Here is a 15045-nt window from a genome sequence, read left to right as displayed (position 1 = left end):
CTGAGTTCGAAGCAAAGTCCCACAAGTGAGAAAGAAATGGAGGAAATGAAGAAGATTCCATATTCATCTGTAGTAGGCAGTCTCATGTATGCAATGATATGCACAAGACCAGATATCGCCTATGCAGTTGGAGTCGTCAGCCGCTTCTTGGCCAACCCGGGGAATGAACATTGGGTTGCTGTCAAATGGATCCTCCGATATCTACGTGGAACTTCCAAAAGATGTCTATGCTTTGGAAAAGGAAAACATGTGTTAGAAGGATACACAGATGCAGACTTGGCCGATGATATTGATTCGAGGAAATCAACATCGGGATACCTAACTACTTTTGCAGGGGGAGCTATTTCCTGGCAATCAAAGCTGCAAAAGTGTGTTGCATTATCCACCACTGAGGCGGAGTACATCGCATCCACTGAAGCTTGCAAGGAGATGTTGTGGATGAAGAACATGTTGCAGGAGCTGGGAATAGATCAAGATAGGTATGTGTTGAAGTGCGATATTCAAAGTGCAATTTACTTGGCAAGGAACTCAACATTTCATTCCCGCACAAAGCACATTGACATAAGATATCATTGGATCCGAGATGTCCTCGAGGAAAAGAAAGTACATCTTGACAAGGTTCACACAGACGAGAACTGGTCAGACATGATGACTAAAGTACTACCAACAAAGAAGTTTGAAGATTGTTGTCAAGGTGCCGGTTTGCTACTACCCCCCAATTAAGTCGGGAGGGGGAGATTTGTTGGGATCCCTCCTTAATTGGAGAGGTTCTAGAAAATTCTAGAGCTTTCTAGAAAAGTGTAGAATTTTCTAGAACGTCCTAGAGAACTCTAGAGTAGTGTAGAACTCTCTAGAAGCTCGTGGAAGAATGTGGAAACCTTTGGAATATTCTGGAGATGTGTGGAACCTTCTAGAACCTTATGAAAGAGTATGGAAGGGAGTAAAAGAGTGTAGAGACTCCTAGAATGTGTGGAGCATTCTAGAGAATTAATCTCCACCCTAGGATACAAGTAATCTCCACCATTCATTATGGAGGTGGAGTAGTATAAATAAGGATAGGAGCCTTCATTCCTATCCATCCAAGACAAAGAGTGAATCCACTTCTTAGAGTGAGAAATAGCCTCTTTGAGAGAGAAGATAAATAGCTTGGAAAGTCTCTATCCTCAAGCTTGAGTGAGCCACCATAGAGTGAGTCAATTTTGTAAACACATCCTTGTAACCCTACTATCACTTTGTATAGTGGAAAAATCTCCACATTGGAGAATTATAATCGTGTGCTCTCATTACTACCTTCAATTACTAAGTGTCTATCTTAACTTCACGAAGCGGGAAAGTCTGAGTTTTCCCAACAGATGGGGAGGGACACGGGTTCAGATTTCTAAAGTTGAGGCTTTAATGTTGTAGGATGAATAGCAAATGAGACATATGTTGTTGGCTCGGGTTTGGTATTTATGGGGTTGGGGATATGTCTCTAAACGGAATTATATATATATATATATATATATATATATATATATATATATATATATATATATATATATATATATATATATATATTGTTGGGTAGGATTTTAATGCTGGTGCATTTTTATGCAGGGGGTACGATAATTGTATAACATAATCATCTTGCTTGTATTTTACTATTTATTAATATAGACAAAAAAACATTAAAATTATAAACTATAATGTAGTAAAGAAGAATTTTATTTGATTAATATAGGTCATAAGTCGTATGATTGATTTAAGTGGATTTTCTCATTAAAATTTGGTTTAGACCGGGATGAATATTTATGGATTTGAATTGAATTATGATGTTTACTGAAGATACAAGCAAATAAATACTATGTGAAGGGGTTATGCATGTAAGAGACATTGCTTTATGGTTTAGAAATGGAGAAGACTTTCATCAGTTTCAAGAATATACATGTGTCTTTTTGTAAATGAAGAAAAAGGGGGAGTATATTGTAAGGGTATTAATGCTAGCAGAAAATCGTTATAAACCATGGGTGAAAGAAACAAAAAGTCATATTTTTAATGATTTGGTTCAGTTTTTGGTTTCTATTATAAAAATCAAATTGAACTATTAAGTATACTTATATTGATTTTACTCAATAGATTTTTAGTATTATATAGTGTTAATTTAAACTTTTATTAATGATAATATGTGATCTATAATATACATGAATTTAGTTTGAATTTGATATTACATTTAAATTAAATTGAATCACATTATTTTATACTTGTATTTTTTATATTTGATTTAGACTATTTTTATAAATAAAAAAAATCAACCAAATTAACCACAATACATGAATTATCTTTTTTTTCTTCTTTGGGAGCGAAAATTTCAGCAAATAGTATTGGTGTGCAATTACTGTCCAATGCGAAAGCCAAACCTGTATTCATTGATGTAGTTGTAACGTTTTCTCTTTCTCACTTTCGACCAGATGACCTTATTAAGATTCACAAAAAAATGACCTTATTAAGTAATTATTTAGTTAAATTGCTTCTAGAGAAACAACCATTTTTATAAAAAAAATATCTTTAAAAAATGATAATAATAAAGAATATTTTTATAATAAGCTAAATTGAGTACATGCCAAACTCTACTATACTCGCTGATATAAACAAAAGTTAATTATACAATAAAATATTTAATTTTAATATAAACATGTTGAAATTAATTATATTCTTGAGTTTGTTAATTATTATGTTAAGAATAATGTATAAGGAATAGAGTAAAAGGTTTTATATATATATATATATATATTTAAGATTCATTATCAATATATTTCTATTATATTTAATAGAATTTAATGATAATACATTGATAATGTAAAATAATTTGATATTATCATCTAATTATAAATTATCATTAATATGATTTTTAAGATAATTTTATAAAAGATAATAAATATATCATATATGATATTTTATTATTAGATGAAGGTGTAAAACTTTTATATTATTAGTACATAGTTTTTTCTTCTCTATTTATTTTATTTATTTATTGTTCCTTTAATAATCTCTACAAAATGTTTAACAATTGTTTATATCATTTTTTTTTAAGAAAAAGTTGTATATATTTAGAAGGAGTTCAGTTTAACATCAATAAACTTCCAATTTCCAAACATCGATGGTACATAAAATGGATTAACAAGGGTGCACTCAACCAACCCATAGACGGATATCAGAAAAATGTATAATTTCCTATAATTTTTTCTTCTTCTTCATCACACTAATTAATGCATTTCATATTTTTTCATTATAAAATGAAAAATTATGAAATCGAATGATTAATCTTGAAAAATATAAAAATAAAGATATCAGAATTTTTATTACAAGTAAAGATATAAGATAAATTTACTGGTTAAGAGGAAAAAAAAGCCATAATTCTTCCTTATAAAAAAAATTAACATTCTAATAATTAATATCTGTGAATAAAAAATGTTTATTACACTTAATGTGTGAATGGGAACAGAAAGAGAAGCAAAAAGAAAGAATCTAGAATAAGATGGAAGGGAAGGAAGGAGTATATATAAGATGAAAAAAAAAAAAACCTTCTATAGAGGAATTAGAGTGTATGCATGTACGTGTTTAGAGAAATTCTCTCCTTACGGCGTATGCATACTGAGAGCGCCGTATATTCTGCTTCCGCTTCTTGTACACCATCCCTGCCAACACGATCACGCTCGCCGCCACGATTACTCCGATCGCTAACCCTGCCTTCTTGCTCCCGCTCAATCCTCCTCTCGATGATGAATTCTCTGCTCTGTCATCCTCGTACACGTCGATGTGGTTGCCGTCCGCCGGAGAAGGCGCCGGAGAGGATCCCGGTGAATGCGCCGGAGAGGCGACGGGACTCCGAAAAGGCGGTGATGAACCTAGAGGTAAGCTGGCGGGGGAAGCATTCGGAGCATGGACGGAATATGACGGAGACGGTGACGGAGATGGTGCGGAGAGAGCGAGGTGCAGTGAAAGAGAGAGGAAGAGAAGAGAAAGAAGGAATAATCTTGCACTTGACATATGTTAGTTATTTCTAAGAAAAAGAAGAGATAATGTGGATCTGAATTCTGAAGAGAATGAGAAAAGTGTTTGAAAAGTTGAAGATATATGGAAAACCGTAATAGATCTGAGTCTGCAACAAATTAAAAAGCGAGGGAAGACCTAAATATGCGAGAAAATCAGAATGGCATGGAATCGGACACGTGGCAGTGTAGAAAAGGAAAAGTGGATTCGTATTAGCTGAAGGAAGGAAATGCACGCAACGGAAAAGAAACTAGAGTTTAGGGGTTTTAAAGAAGCTAGCGTGAGAGTTGACGTGATGCAAAATCACGTTGGTAGGTAACGTTGTTAAAATTAATTTTAAATCAAATTAATTTTGTAAGATTGACTTTAAACTGACATAATTTGTATTTAGATATTTTATTATAAAATTAAACTATGAAAAAAATTTAATATATAATAATGGATTTAATAAGAAAACTACTTAAAGTTATTTTAATTTAAAATCAATTTTAAATTCTTAATCAAATATATGAAAATATATCTAAAATCAATTATAGACTTCAAATAAATTTTTTAACGCCAAATCAAACATACACGACTAACCAATTATGATATGGTGTGGTGTACATGCAAAGGAAAAGGAAAAGTCGATTGGATTCTATGTATTTGGACACACGCAGAAGCGTTTTTTAAAGAGATAGCAAACTTTGCTTTTCATGTAATTTAGGAAAGATGTTCACATTTTCTGCGGGTTTAAATTTCAATATGCATGTCTATTTTACGTCTGCGCACGTTGATTCATAGTTTCATACGCCGTGTATTTATCCCACACCGGGTATAAATTGTTTCATGGTCTTGTCATGTTCTTGCTTGCCGTTTAAAGGAGGCGAGTAGTGCGAGAGTTTCTTTGTGAAGAAAAATAAGAAATTGATATCCTTATAAAAAAAATGACCACAATCTTTTAATATTTTCAAAGCAGAGAAGTATTTAGTTAGTGAGCTGGTATTACTTCTCTTTCGGAATAATTAAAGTGGCCTTCGCAAATATACATGATCTTGTAGAACCATCTAGAATATACTGAAATAGAGTAATGAGAGTATTGAATAACTAGTTGGGTGAGCTGAAGGATACACTGACTGATTGTTAAATTAATTGATATGAAATTGGTATTTAATATATAACATAATTCCCCCAAATTGCCAATTGCATTTTGAAGTTTGGTAACAAATGAAAACACGAACTGTGCTCCTAAATCTAAATTGCAACATATAATAGAAAACTATATCCATATAAAAACATCAATTGTTCCAAAATTTAAGGTCTTCTTACACATCTTATTATCTTATAAATAAAAAATAATAAATAAAATGTACATATTTTATGTTTTAAAAAATATAAAACACATTAGAAGTAGCAGGATTAGTAACTAAGATGTTATAGGAGGATTTTTATAATTATTCTTTGAAAATATTTGTGAAAGAATTGATTAGTGAAAAAAATTTGATGAAAAATAATATTTAGTATTTTAATAATAAATTTTTCTTAATATTTTCATTTTTTTATTCTTAATTAGTGTATTTGCATATTGTTTGGGTCGCTATTATAGTGGTGTAAATTCCACTAACTTTGCATATGATTAATCTTTTTTTTTTAGGAAATCTGATTCTTTATTATTAATAAAAAATTTCCTTCTAATCATAAGATATGTTGATAGTGTATTCGCACATTTGTTATATAATAATTTGGCGTCTAAATATAAGGAACAAAAGAAAAGGAAACCTCGTCCACTCTGATTTCCCAAACGTCAACTTGGTTTAAATAATGGAAAGCTATCAATGGCAGTGATGGAATGCCATGTTCAAAACACGCAAACGCCATTTATAGGTTTCAATTTCAAAAATTTTAATTAAAGCTCCTTCACGCACGGCAATTAATTATTTGTTTGTTTTATAAAAGAAGGGATTGATGTAGACTTAATTTGTTTATACATTTATTCAATAATTTTATGATGTAATGTTTTATAAATTTAACTGTTAAATCATAATTATTCATTAACTAAATCATTCATGATAAAATCTTGTAATAATAATAATAATATAATTATTCAAAGCATTTTTAAATGTATAAGGGTACACAATTCGATGCTTATCAGTTATCAATTGATCCTATCCTACTTTTTTCATATAAAAATAAATTAACTCTAAATATTTTAAGATAAGAAACTCGATGCCTGCCAATGGATGAGTTAATTTTTCAATTTTAAGCCAATCACTATAGCCATATAGCCAATTCGCCTGTACACTGCCTCTGTACATTAGATGCAGTTTCGCACAAGGAAAAAATTACTTGGAAGGGTGACTATGCTGAGAAAACCTAAAATTTCAAGCATTTTTCTCCGCGATGTCCGTGTGATTTGTTAGATTCCCTTGCGTATATTTAACCAACGCGTATACATGAAACTTTGTTTATTATTACACAAGGGCGGAGGAAAAATGTAAAATTTAAGGGGGAATTTATTGAAGTCTCAACCCAAAATTCTAAAATGCCCAGTTGTAAAAATTTAAGTTAATAGTAATACATATGTGCCTCGCATTTGTCTCCTTCCCCCCACTCCTCGTTTGTTTTTATTGGCTAGGGGAGAGAAGCAGCTTGGTATTTTCTCCCTCAGTCACCATGTCATCATCTGTCTGAATCAGTTTCAATAAATAAAAATATATCACTTAACTCCTCATAATTCATCCTTCACATCACTACTCTGGCTCTCTTTGGCATCAGAGCTCCCCTTGGCATCAGAAGTTGAGGTTGGTTTCTGGAGCTTGAATGGGATTGATGCATGTTTCTTGAGGAACTTGTAGAAGGCTACCACTGTACGATCTGTATCAACAGTAATCTGCAGACACAATTAACCAATTATATATAGTTCAATCACCCAATGATAAAGCATACATACGCATATTTGGAATAGCAAAATTGATTTAAAAAAATGTACTGTTGTTAAATATTCACGTACAGGGTCAAAACTCTTGTTTCCTGCCGGGAAGAAGAGGAGAGTGGGAAATCCATCAGGCTGCAAAGTTAAAACAAATCAGTATTGATCAATAAATTTTTACATCTTTCATCATTACTCAGTAAAGATGGATTATGAAAGGAATAACGGCTTCTGATTCTTGATTGAAAATCCAAAACCTAGCATGTACCACATACTTGCGATTAAAAGTTGGGTTTACCTTAGCCCTGGGATGCTCATTTGTTGTTCCATCCATCTTGGCTATTACAAGAGACTCAATATTACGAAGATGTTTTGCAAGCTTGTCGTATATTGGCTCCAGTGCTTGGCAATGGCCACACCAGGGAGCATAAATCTGATTCCAACAAGCATTAAATAACATGATCAATGTGCAGATGCAAATATAACACAAAAAAGTAAAGGGTTAAATTTTACCTCGAGGAGAACATCCTTTGACTCATCCAAGACAATTTCATCAAAATTATTCCCAACTACTATTTTCACATCACCATCATTCTGTTACCAAGTTAGCAAACACGTTAGACATGAAAAACTAAATTAATAGAACATAATTATGGTGGAAAAATTAAGTAACATACACTTTCAGGAACTGGATCTGACTTGTAAAAAGGTTTTAGCTTGTCTTCAAGGAAATCGTCCCCAAATGCCTGTGGAAAAATGAAGATTAGAATCTTAGTCAAAATATTGCTTTCAAACATTATTAAGTGATAGATAAACCATCCATGTACTTTTCCTAACATTAACATGTTAGCAAAATTAACTGAACATTAGACAAAAAGGAAGCAAAAAGTACCTTAATTTTGTCAGCAGTCACCTCTCCATCAAGCACAAATTTTTTTCCATCATCATTCCCAGTGTACCCAAGTACCTATATTGGAAATTCAACTGGTTACTTAAATATACTTCCAAATTATATAAAGGATGTAATATTTAATGTAATGAATTTCATTACTTATCATTAAAAAAATTAGAGCAGGGAAGAAACAAATACTTTTGGAGCATTCCCACTGATACCAAAGTATTCTGAAACAGGCTTTCCAACATCTTCGTTATCCATTTCCACATATACAAAGATCAACTGCAACACAATTAAATTGTTATGAAAAATCTAAGTACCCTTTTTGGGGCAAGAGCTAAATGAAAGATATATGAGATTTTTCTCAGTAAAATCGGGCAGTGTCACTACTTATAGTAAGGTATACACCTATGGTCAAAAATTCATAACTGGTCAAGTTTAAGCTTTACCAATCTATATAAATTTGAACATGTTTCACTTGTACTTAATTGTTTTTAAAAATTGGTTTTAAACAAACTTTACACAATATATTTGTTAGCTACATGTTAGTGCGTTTTTTAAAATATCAAATAAAGTAGAATGAAACAGATGGATAGTGACAGAGATAAGAGAAAACAAGAAACGATGAAGGTTAAAAGTGATTAGCTTAGAAACAGTTCTGCACAGCACTTAATTCTGTACTCATCTTGACATAAGCTAATCAAATAAGAACTTGCTTTCAAATTTTCAGCAATTACCATACTTGTAAGATTTTAAACCTACTTTGTACCTAGTTATCCACTTTATAAGTTAGCAAACAACCATACAAAATTACATCCACCACTCAACTCAATCCCATGCCATCTTCTTAACTATATTTCAGAACTCCTTCCTCTCAATCTACTTTCATGACCTACTAAGCAATACCCCGCCCCTGAATTCACATTTAAAACAATGAATTCTATTTTATTTGTACTGTTTTGATTTCTGAAATTAAAGACATGCAAATTTGTCTGGAGAAAGAATGACATAACAGAGTGTAATAGTCAGTAGCCTGTAAAAAATATACCTTTCCCTTGAAAGATTTTGCAGCTTCTTTAAATGCAGGGATCAACTTCTCTGAATCATTTGAAGTTGCAAACAGCAACAACTAAAAGTGAAGTTTCAAACACAGAGCAATGTTATCAAGAATATTTTTCTTCAAGAGATTACAATATAATAAAATACATGTATATAAATACCTACCTGTTTCTTGATTGGATTTTCGAAGACTGATGGGGCACTTTCTCTTGTAAAAATTGTTACCAAAGGAAGCTTGTTGGAGAAGACAAAGTCTGCTATTTCCGACTTCTCAAATTTGCCATCTGCAGAGACAGAGTGAAAATACATCAAGTCTACAAGGAAGGAAAAAACCTGGCAAAGGGAAACAAAGATTAAGAATGAGAAAATAAAAAACAAACCAAAGTGGTTAAGTTTTTCCTCCTCTTTCTTGACGAGGATCAAAGCTGGGCGCTTAACATCTGGGTCAATATGGAAAAGCTTTGCCACATCAGGATCCACAGTTTGATAAAAATTGACATCATCCTCAAGTCTTGAAGCAGCAGCAAGCTCCTCACTCTCAGGACCCTGCACATTATGCATCACAAGATAAATAAAGCATAAAATTCAACAATGTCATACATTCAAGTATTACAACTCAAGAGTCAAGCCTGTAATTTAATCCAGAGAATCAAATCAACATTTGCAAAAGGCCTTTATATTCCAAAACGTCAGTCTCGTGTGTTTTTTGGGTGAGTGTTTACCAAATTGATTTTGGTTAAAGCTAATTCTAAAGTAATGTGAGTTATGCTTAGAATGTTTTTATTCTAAAAACAATTAAACAAATTAGTAGCAAAACTCGGTATAAAATTTTGATCCAACGTAGCAGCAATCCAAAGTTACTTCAACTCAAAACCAATTCTGGAACCAAAATAAAATCATTTCCTAATGTGGAACCAAAAATGTTAACATTTAGCTAAATTCACGTTAACTGGTATTTCAACATGATTCTAGATTAACCAACATGAATCCAACGATGCACAAAGAAATCTGAATGTTAATACTTACAACTAAAGAGTTGAGGAAGCCCAAAACAACTTTAGTTTCGTTGGTCAAGATGCGTTGAGCATCCTCCACTGTAGTCAAGTTGTATATACCAGGTCCGATCTTTTTCTTAATCCACGTCATTATAGCATCTCTGCATTCCAATCAAATTTAAACAAAAATAAATCGGCAGATCTAATAAAAATCAAAAGTTGTAACGAAAGAAAGAGAGAGAGAGAGAGAGAGAGAGAGAGAGAGTTACTTGGTCCTTTGGCCATTATAAGGCTTGTGAATGCCATCAACGAAGAAGTAGACAGTAGGGAAACCCTGAACATCATACTGCTGCGCCAATTCATTCTCTTCCGTGGCATCCACTTTCGCCAAAATTACGTCTTCGCCCTTGAGCTCCGTTGCGGCGGCGGCGTATTCGGGGGCGAGGGCCTGGCAGTGGCCGCACCAGGGCGCGTAGAACTCGACCATTACGAAGCGGTTGCTCTTGACGGTGTCGGTGAAGTTCTTCTCCTTCAAAATGACGACGTCCTTCTCGTCCACCTCGGGCTGCTTGTACGCCTCCGGGTCCTCCTCGAAGTCGCCGAAATTGGCGTCATCGTCGTGGTAGTGGCCGTGCTCCGGCGCGGCGGAGGGCTCGTCGAGGAAGCCGAGGTCCTCGTCGTCGGTGAGGTCGTCGCAGAGGGTGAGAAAGAGGGAGGAGAAGAGGAGGAGGGTGGCGAGAGAGAGCACAACGAGGATTCGCATTGTGAGAGTGAAGAGAACAACAATGGAATTGCAGAAAGAGAAGAGAGATCTGAGTGTGTGAGTGTGTGCTACGAGACTTGGTTGACTTTCAACTGCGGGCTGAACAAAACGGAAATCAATCCTCTTTATCACGCCACCGTTCCTTGCCTCAAAAAACTATCCAGTTTTAACACTTGGACTTTTTATTGCAAATTCCTTGACGTGTTCAAATCTTGGTTTTCTTAATTAAATTTATTCCACTACACTAATGCTTTTTTTTTTATTGATAATTAATTGTTGTGTTGAATATTTTTAGTTTCAATATCTATTTACAATACTATTTATATAATAAATTTTAAATTATATTACCAAATCGATAACTTAAAAAGTGTATTAGATTCAGATTTTAAAAGATTAATCACGTAAATTTAAAATATTACATAAAAATATTATTATTTATCAGAGATTTATTAGTTTGAATTTGATGAATTTAAATTATGAGATTTAAAAAATTTATAAGATTTAAAAGAATTTTAAATCACTTTCTATCATTTGAAAAAATAACCGCAAGGCCATTGCAAGCCACAATTGTATTGGGTATGAAAGACTACCTGTGCACCTAGAGGCTCATTAACAAAGTTTTGTTTTTATCATAACAATACAATTTTTACAAACAAAAAATACACTTATAAAATTTGGGTATGAAAGCACATCAAAGTTCTTTCTTTTATGCCCAACATAATATATCCTGCATGCGAAACAGAAAAACAGAATAAAACACAAGCAACAATGGAGAAAAAAATATATTTTTAACCAATTGTACGAAACAATTCTAATGAGTAATTTCTGAGGGTTCAATACACAGGAGAAAGCATCAAAACGAAGATGAGTTTGTTTGATGAAAGAGAGAAAAATTTGGCAACATTAGAAGAAAAAAAATAGTCTTGGAAAATCTTTAGAGTGTGTTTGGAGGAAGGAATTTTAAATTTTGAGAAATTTTAAATTTTAAGAATTTAAATTTTTTGTTTGGATAAAAAAATTAAAATTATTAAGGTGAAAGTAAATGAGTCGCGAGTTCGAGAACAAGATTTTAGGTGAAAGAGAGAATGAAGGTTATAAAAGAAATATAAAAACATTTTGGAAGGTTCTTTCATCAAGAAAGAGAACTTTAATTTCTTACCTTTTAGAAGAAAATTAAAATTTCATATTTTTAGTTGTTTAAAATTTTAAAAATTTAAATTCTTTATAAAAAAAACATCCAAACAATGAATTTTAGATTAAAGAAATTTAAATTCTCTAATAAATTACTTACTTGTGTTTGGATTAGAAATTTCAAAATTTCAATAAATTTGAAATACCTAAAATTTGAATTGCTTTGATTTTAATTTCCGTCATTTTTTAAATACTTTGTTTGGATAAATCAATTCAAATTTCTTCAATTTTAAATTCTTTGTTTGGATAGGGCGATTCAATTTCCTCCATATGCAAAATTTCAATTTTATATTTTAAATAGATAAAATTTTAATACTAAACTTTATAGAAAACAAACACAATCTAATTTTGAAATATTAATTGAAAATATTTTTCAATTTTTAATAATTTAAAATACAAAATATTGATAATTTTAACTATGGTTGTTTTGTCTTACCACAACCAGTGATGTTTTTAAACCAACATCAACCAAAGCTATTTTTCGGTCGACATCAAATAGGGTTTTTGTCAAAGTATGTCGGGAATATTTGTCAGTTGACGTTAGTCAAGGCTATTTTTCGGTTAACGTTGGTTGAGTCTATTTTTCAGCTGATGTTGACTAGGTATTTTTTACCAACGTCGGCTAGGGTTTGTTTGGTCAACATCGGCTAGGATCTTTTCGAACGACATTGACCAAGGTTATTTTTAGCCAATGTTGGCCTAAAAAATCCTAGTAGGCGTTGGCAAAAAAATCTACCCAATATCGACTAAAAATTAGCTTGGTCGATGTCAACCAATAGAACCTACCCGATGTCGATCGAAAAACATCATTGGTCAATGTTGACCAAAAAATCCTTAGTCGAAGTTGGCTAAAAAATAGCTCTGACCAATGTCGGACAAAAAAAACCTACTCAACATCGACTATAAAATAACATTGACTGATGTTGGCTAAAAAATAGCTCTAACCGATGTCGATCAAAAAAACTCTAGTGGATGTCGACTATAAAAACCTAATTGATGTCGACTAAAAATAGTCATACTCGATGTCGGTAAAAAATACCTAGCTGGTGTTAGCAAAAAAAACCCTAGCCAACATCAACCAAAAAATCTAGCTAATGTGGTTAAAAAATAGCTCTTGATGATGTCAGTCAGAAAATCATAGTCGATGTCAAAAAAAAAAAATCCTAACCGATGTTGGCTAAGAAAATCTAGTTGACATAAGCCAAAACATCCTAGCTAACATCGACTGAAAAATAACCTTAGCCGATATTGACTAAAAAATAACTTTGGCTGATGTTAGCTAGAAAAACCTAGTTGACATCGGTTGAAAAACCCTAGCAGGTGTCTACTCAAAAGTTAGTCATGACCAATGTCAATAGAAAAAATCTAACCAACGTCGGTCAAAAAAATCATTGGTCAACATCAACGGAAGAAACCTTGATGACAACGGCCAAAAAATCCTTGGTCGACGTTAGCAAAAAATTCTCATGATTGACGTCAATGAGAAAATAACCCTAACCAACATCATCTAAAAAAAACCTTAGTCGATATTGGCAAAAAAATTGCTTTGGTTAACATCATACAAAAAAATTCTGACCGAAAAAATCTCGACCAACATCAATGAAAAATAACTTATGCCGATATCAACCATAAAAACTTTGATCACCCGTAATTATGATGGTTAAGGGAAGCATACTAAATGTTGTCATTTCAATTAAATAAGTCAATAACTTGTATATTAATAACGAACTAACAAAATAATTAGCTAAAGACATTGACGTGAAAGTATATCCATAGTTGGAATAAAAGCTCCTTGAATTGACTTCTCTTTTTGTTTGAATGGAGAAGCAATTTCCAAGATGGAGGCTAAGTTTTTTGTTTTTTTGGGCATATATAGTATTAGAAACTTTATATAAACCTACGTTAGACATGTGTCAAGTCCAGGGCAACAACGAATTAGATACTGATTATATTTTTTGGCAATTGTAAAATTGGTTCCTCATTTTATCTCCAATTATGGATTTGGTCCCCTATAATTTAATTTACAAATTTGGTCCCTAGTTTTATAAATCCCTGCAAACTTAGTCTTGGAAGCCCGATTTGGATATTGACCGTTAACCTCAGACATTGACTGCCACGTGTCAACGTTTGAGTGGTTTCCCGTAAAAGCTTCATTTTTTGTAGGTAAAATTGTACTTTTGGTCCCTCAGTTTTACTCCAATTTCGATTTTGGTCCCCCTATAGTTTAATTCGCACATTTGGTCCCCCAATTTTATAAATCCCTTTATAAATTGTTCCTGCAAAATTGGTCTTTTGAATGATTTAGCCACTGATGATAAAGACATGGTAGATCTTGATAAATCTCGCACTTCTTTTTCATTGCAAGCTTTTCACTCACTTGGAACTCAGAGAAAAATCACTATTCGTCTCTCTCCCACTTCCGGGGTTGTTCAACTTGGGAAAGTGGCGCATGAATCCCAACCTGGGTTTGAAATTTTCAGATCTCTTACTTTAATAGGTTTTGTAATAACTCCCTCTTTTTTTTTTCTTTTTTTGCTCCCCCATGCAATATTATGTGTATACGACTGGTTAAGTGACCTATGTATGACAATGGTATTTTTGTTTGAAATTTGAAATACAACTTCTCAAGTAATGAAATTTGGCTGAATTTATAAAGAGATTTATAAAACTGGGGGATCAAATGTGTGAATTAAATTATAAGGGAACCAAAATTGAAATTGGAGTAAAATTGGGGAACCAAAAGTGTAATTTTACCTTAAAAAAATGAAGTCTTTACAGGGAACCACTCAGACGTTGACACGTGACAGTCACACGTGACATTGACACGTGACAATCAACGTCTGAGGTTAACAGTCAACGTCCAAATCAGGCTTCCAAAACCAATTTTGCAGGGATTTATAAAATTGGGGGACCAAATTTGTGAATTAAATTATAGGGGAACCAAATCCAAAATTGGAGATAAACTGGGGGACCAAAAGTGCAGTTTTACCATATTTTTTATATTTTATATGTATTATTGAAACCCATAATTACTAATTTAAAAATTATAAATTAGATTTAACAATTAATTATGATCATTCAATTACGAATTAGATACTGATTATATTATCAATAAACTAAAATTTAAAATTCATTTTAAATATTTTTTCACATTTGTAAACTCATAAATTAATTTCACAAATATATATTATAAATACTATTTTTT

The 15045-nt window shown here is 32.4% G+C and overlaps 2 protein-coding genes across 3 annotated transcripts; both read right to left on the bottom strand.

Annotated features, from left to right (window-relative positions):
• Positions 1-3400: 3400 nt before the first annotated feature.
• On the bottom strand, positions 3401-4278 carry LOC102664993 (cyclin-dependent kinase inhibitor 1C). The gene has a single exon (XM_006592634.3). It carries the CDS (start codon positions 4024-4026, stop codon positions 3598-3600), a length of 429 nt encoding a protein of 142 aa, XP_006592697.1. The 5' UTR covers positions 4027-4278; the 3' UTR covers positions 3401-3597.
• A 2225-nt stretch (positions 4279-6503) lies between these two features.
• Positions 6504-10809, bottom strand: PDIL-2 (protein disulfide isomerase-like protein). Of its 2 annotated transcripts, NM_001251099.1 has the most exon segments (12): positions 6518-6898; positions 7019-7075; positions 7236-7370; positions 7451-7531; positions 7615-7683; positions 7830-7904; positions 8028-8114; positions 8881-8961; positions 9057-9175; positions 9272-9437; positions 9918-10047; positions 10156-10751. In NM_001251099.1, coding segments are annotated over 12 exon segments (1656 nt in total). In that variant the 5' UTR covers positions 10650-10751; the 3' UTR covers positions 6518-6736.
• Between the last annotated feature and the right edge of the window lie 4236 nt (positions 10810-15045).

Source organism: Glycine max, chromosome 12 (genome assembly GCF_000004515.6).
Source record: "Glycine max cultivar Williams 82 chromosome 12, Glycine_max_v4.0, whole genome shotgun sequence".
Taxonomy (NCBI): domain Eukaryota; kingdom Viridiplantae; phylum Streptophyta; class Magnoliopsida; order Fabales; family Fabaceae; genus Glycine; species Glycine max.
This window is presented reverse-complemented; position numbering and strand designations above follow the sequence as displayed.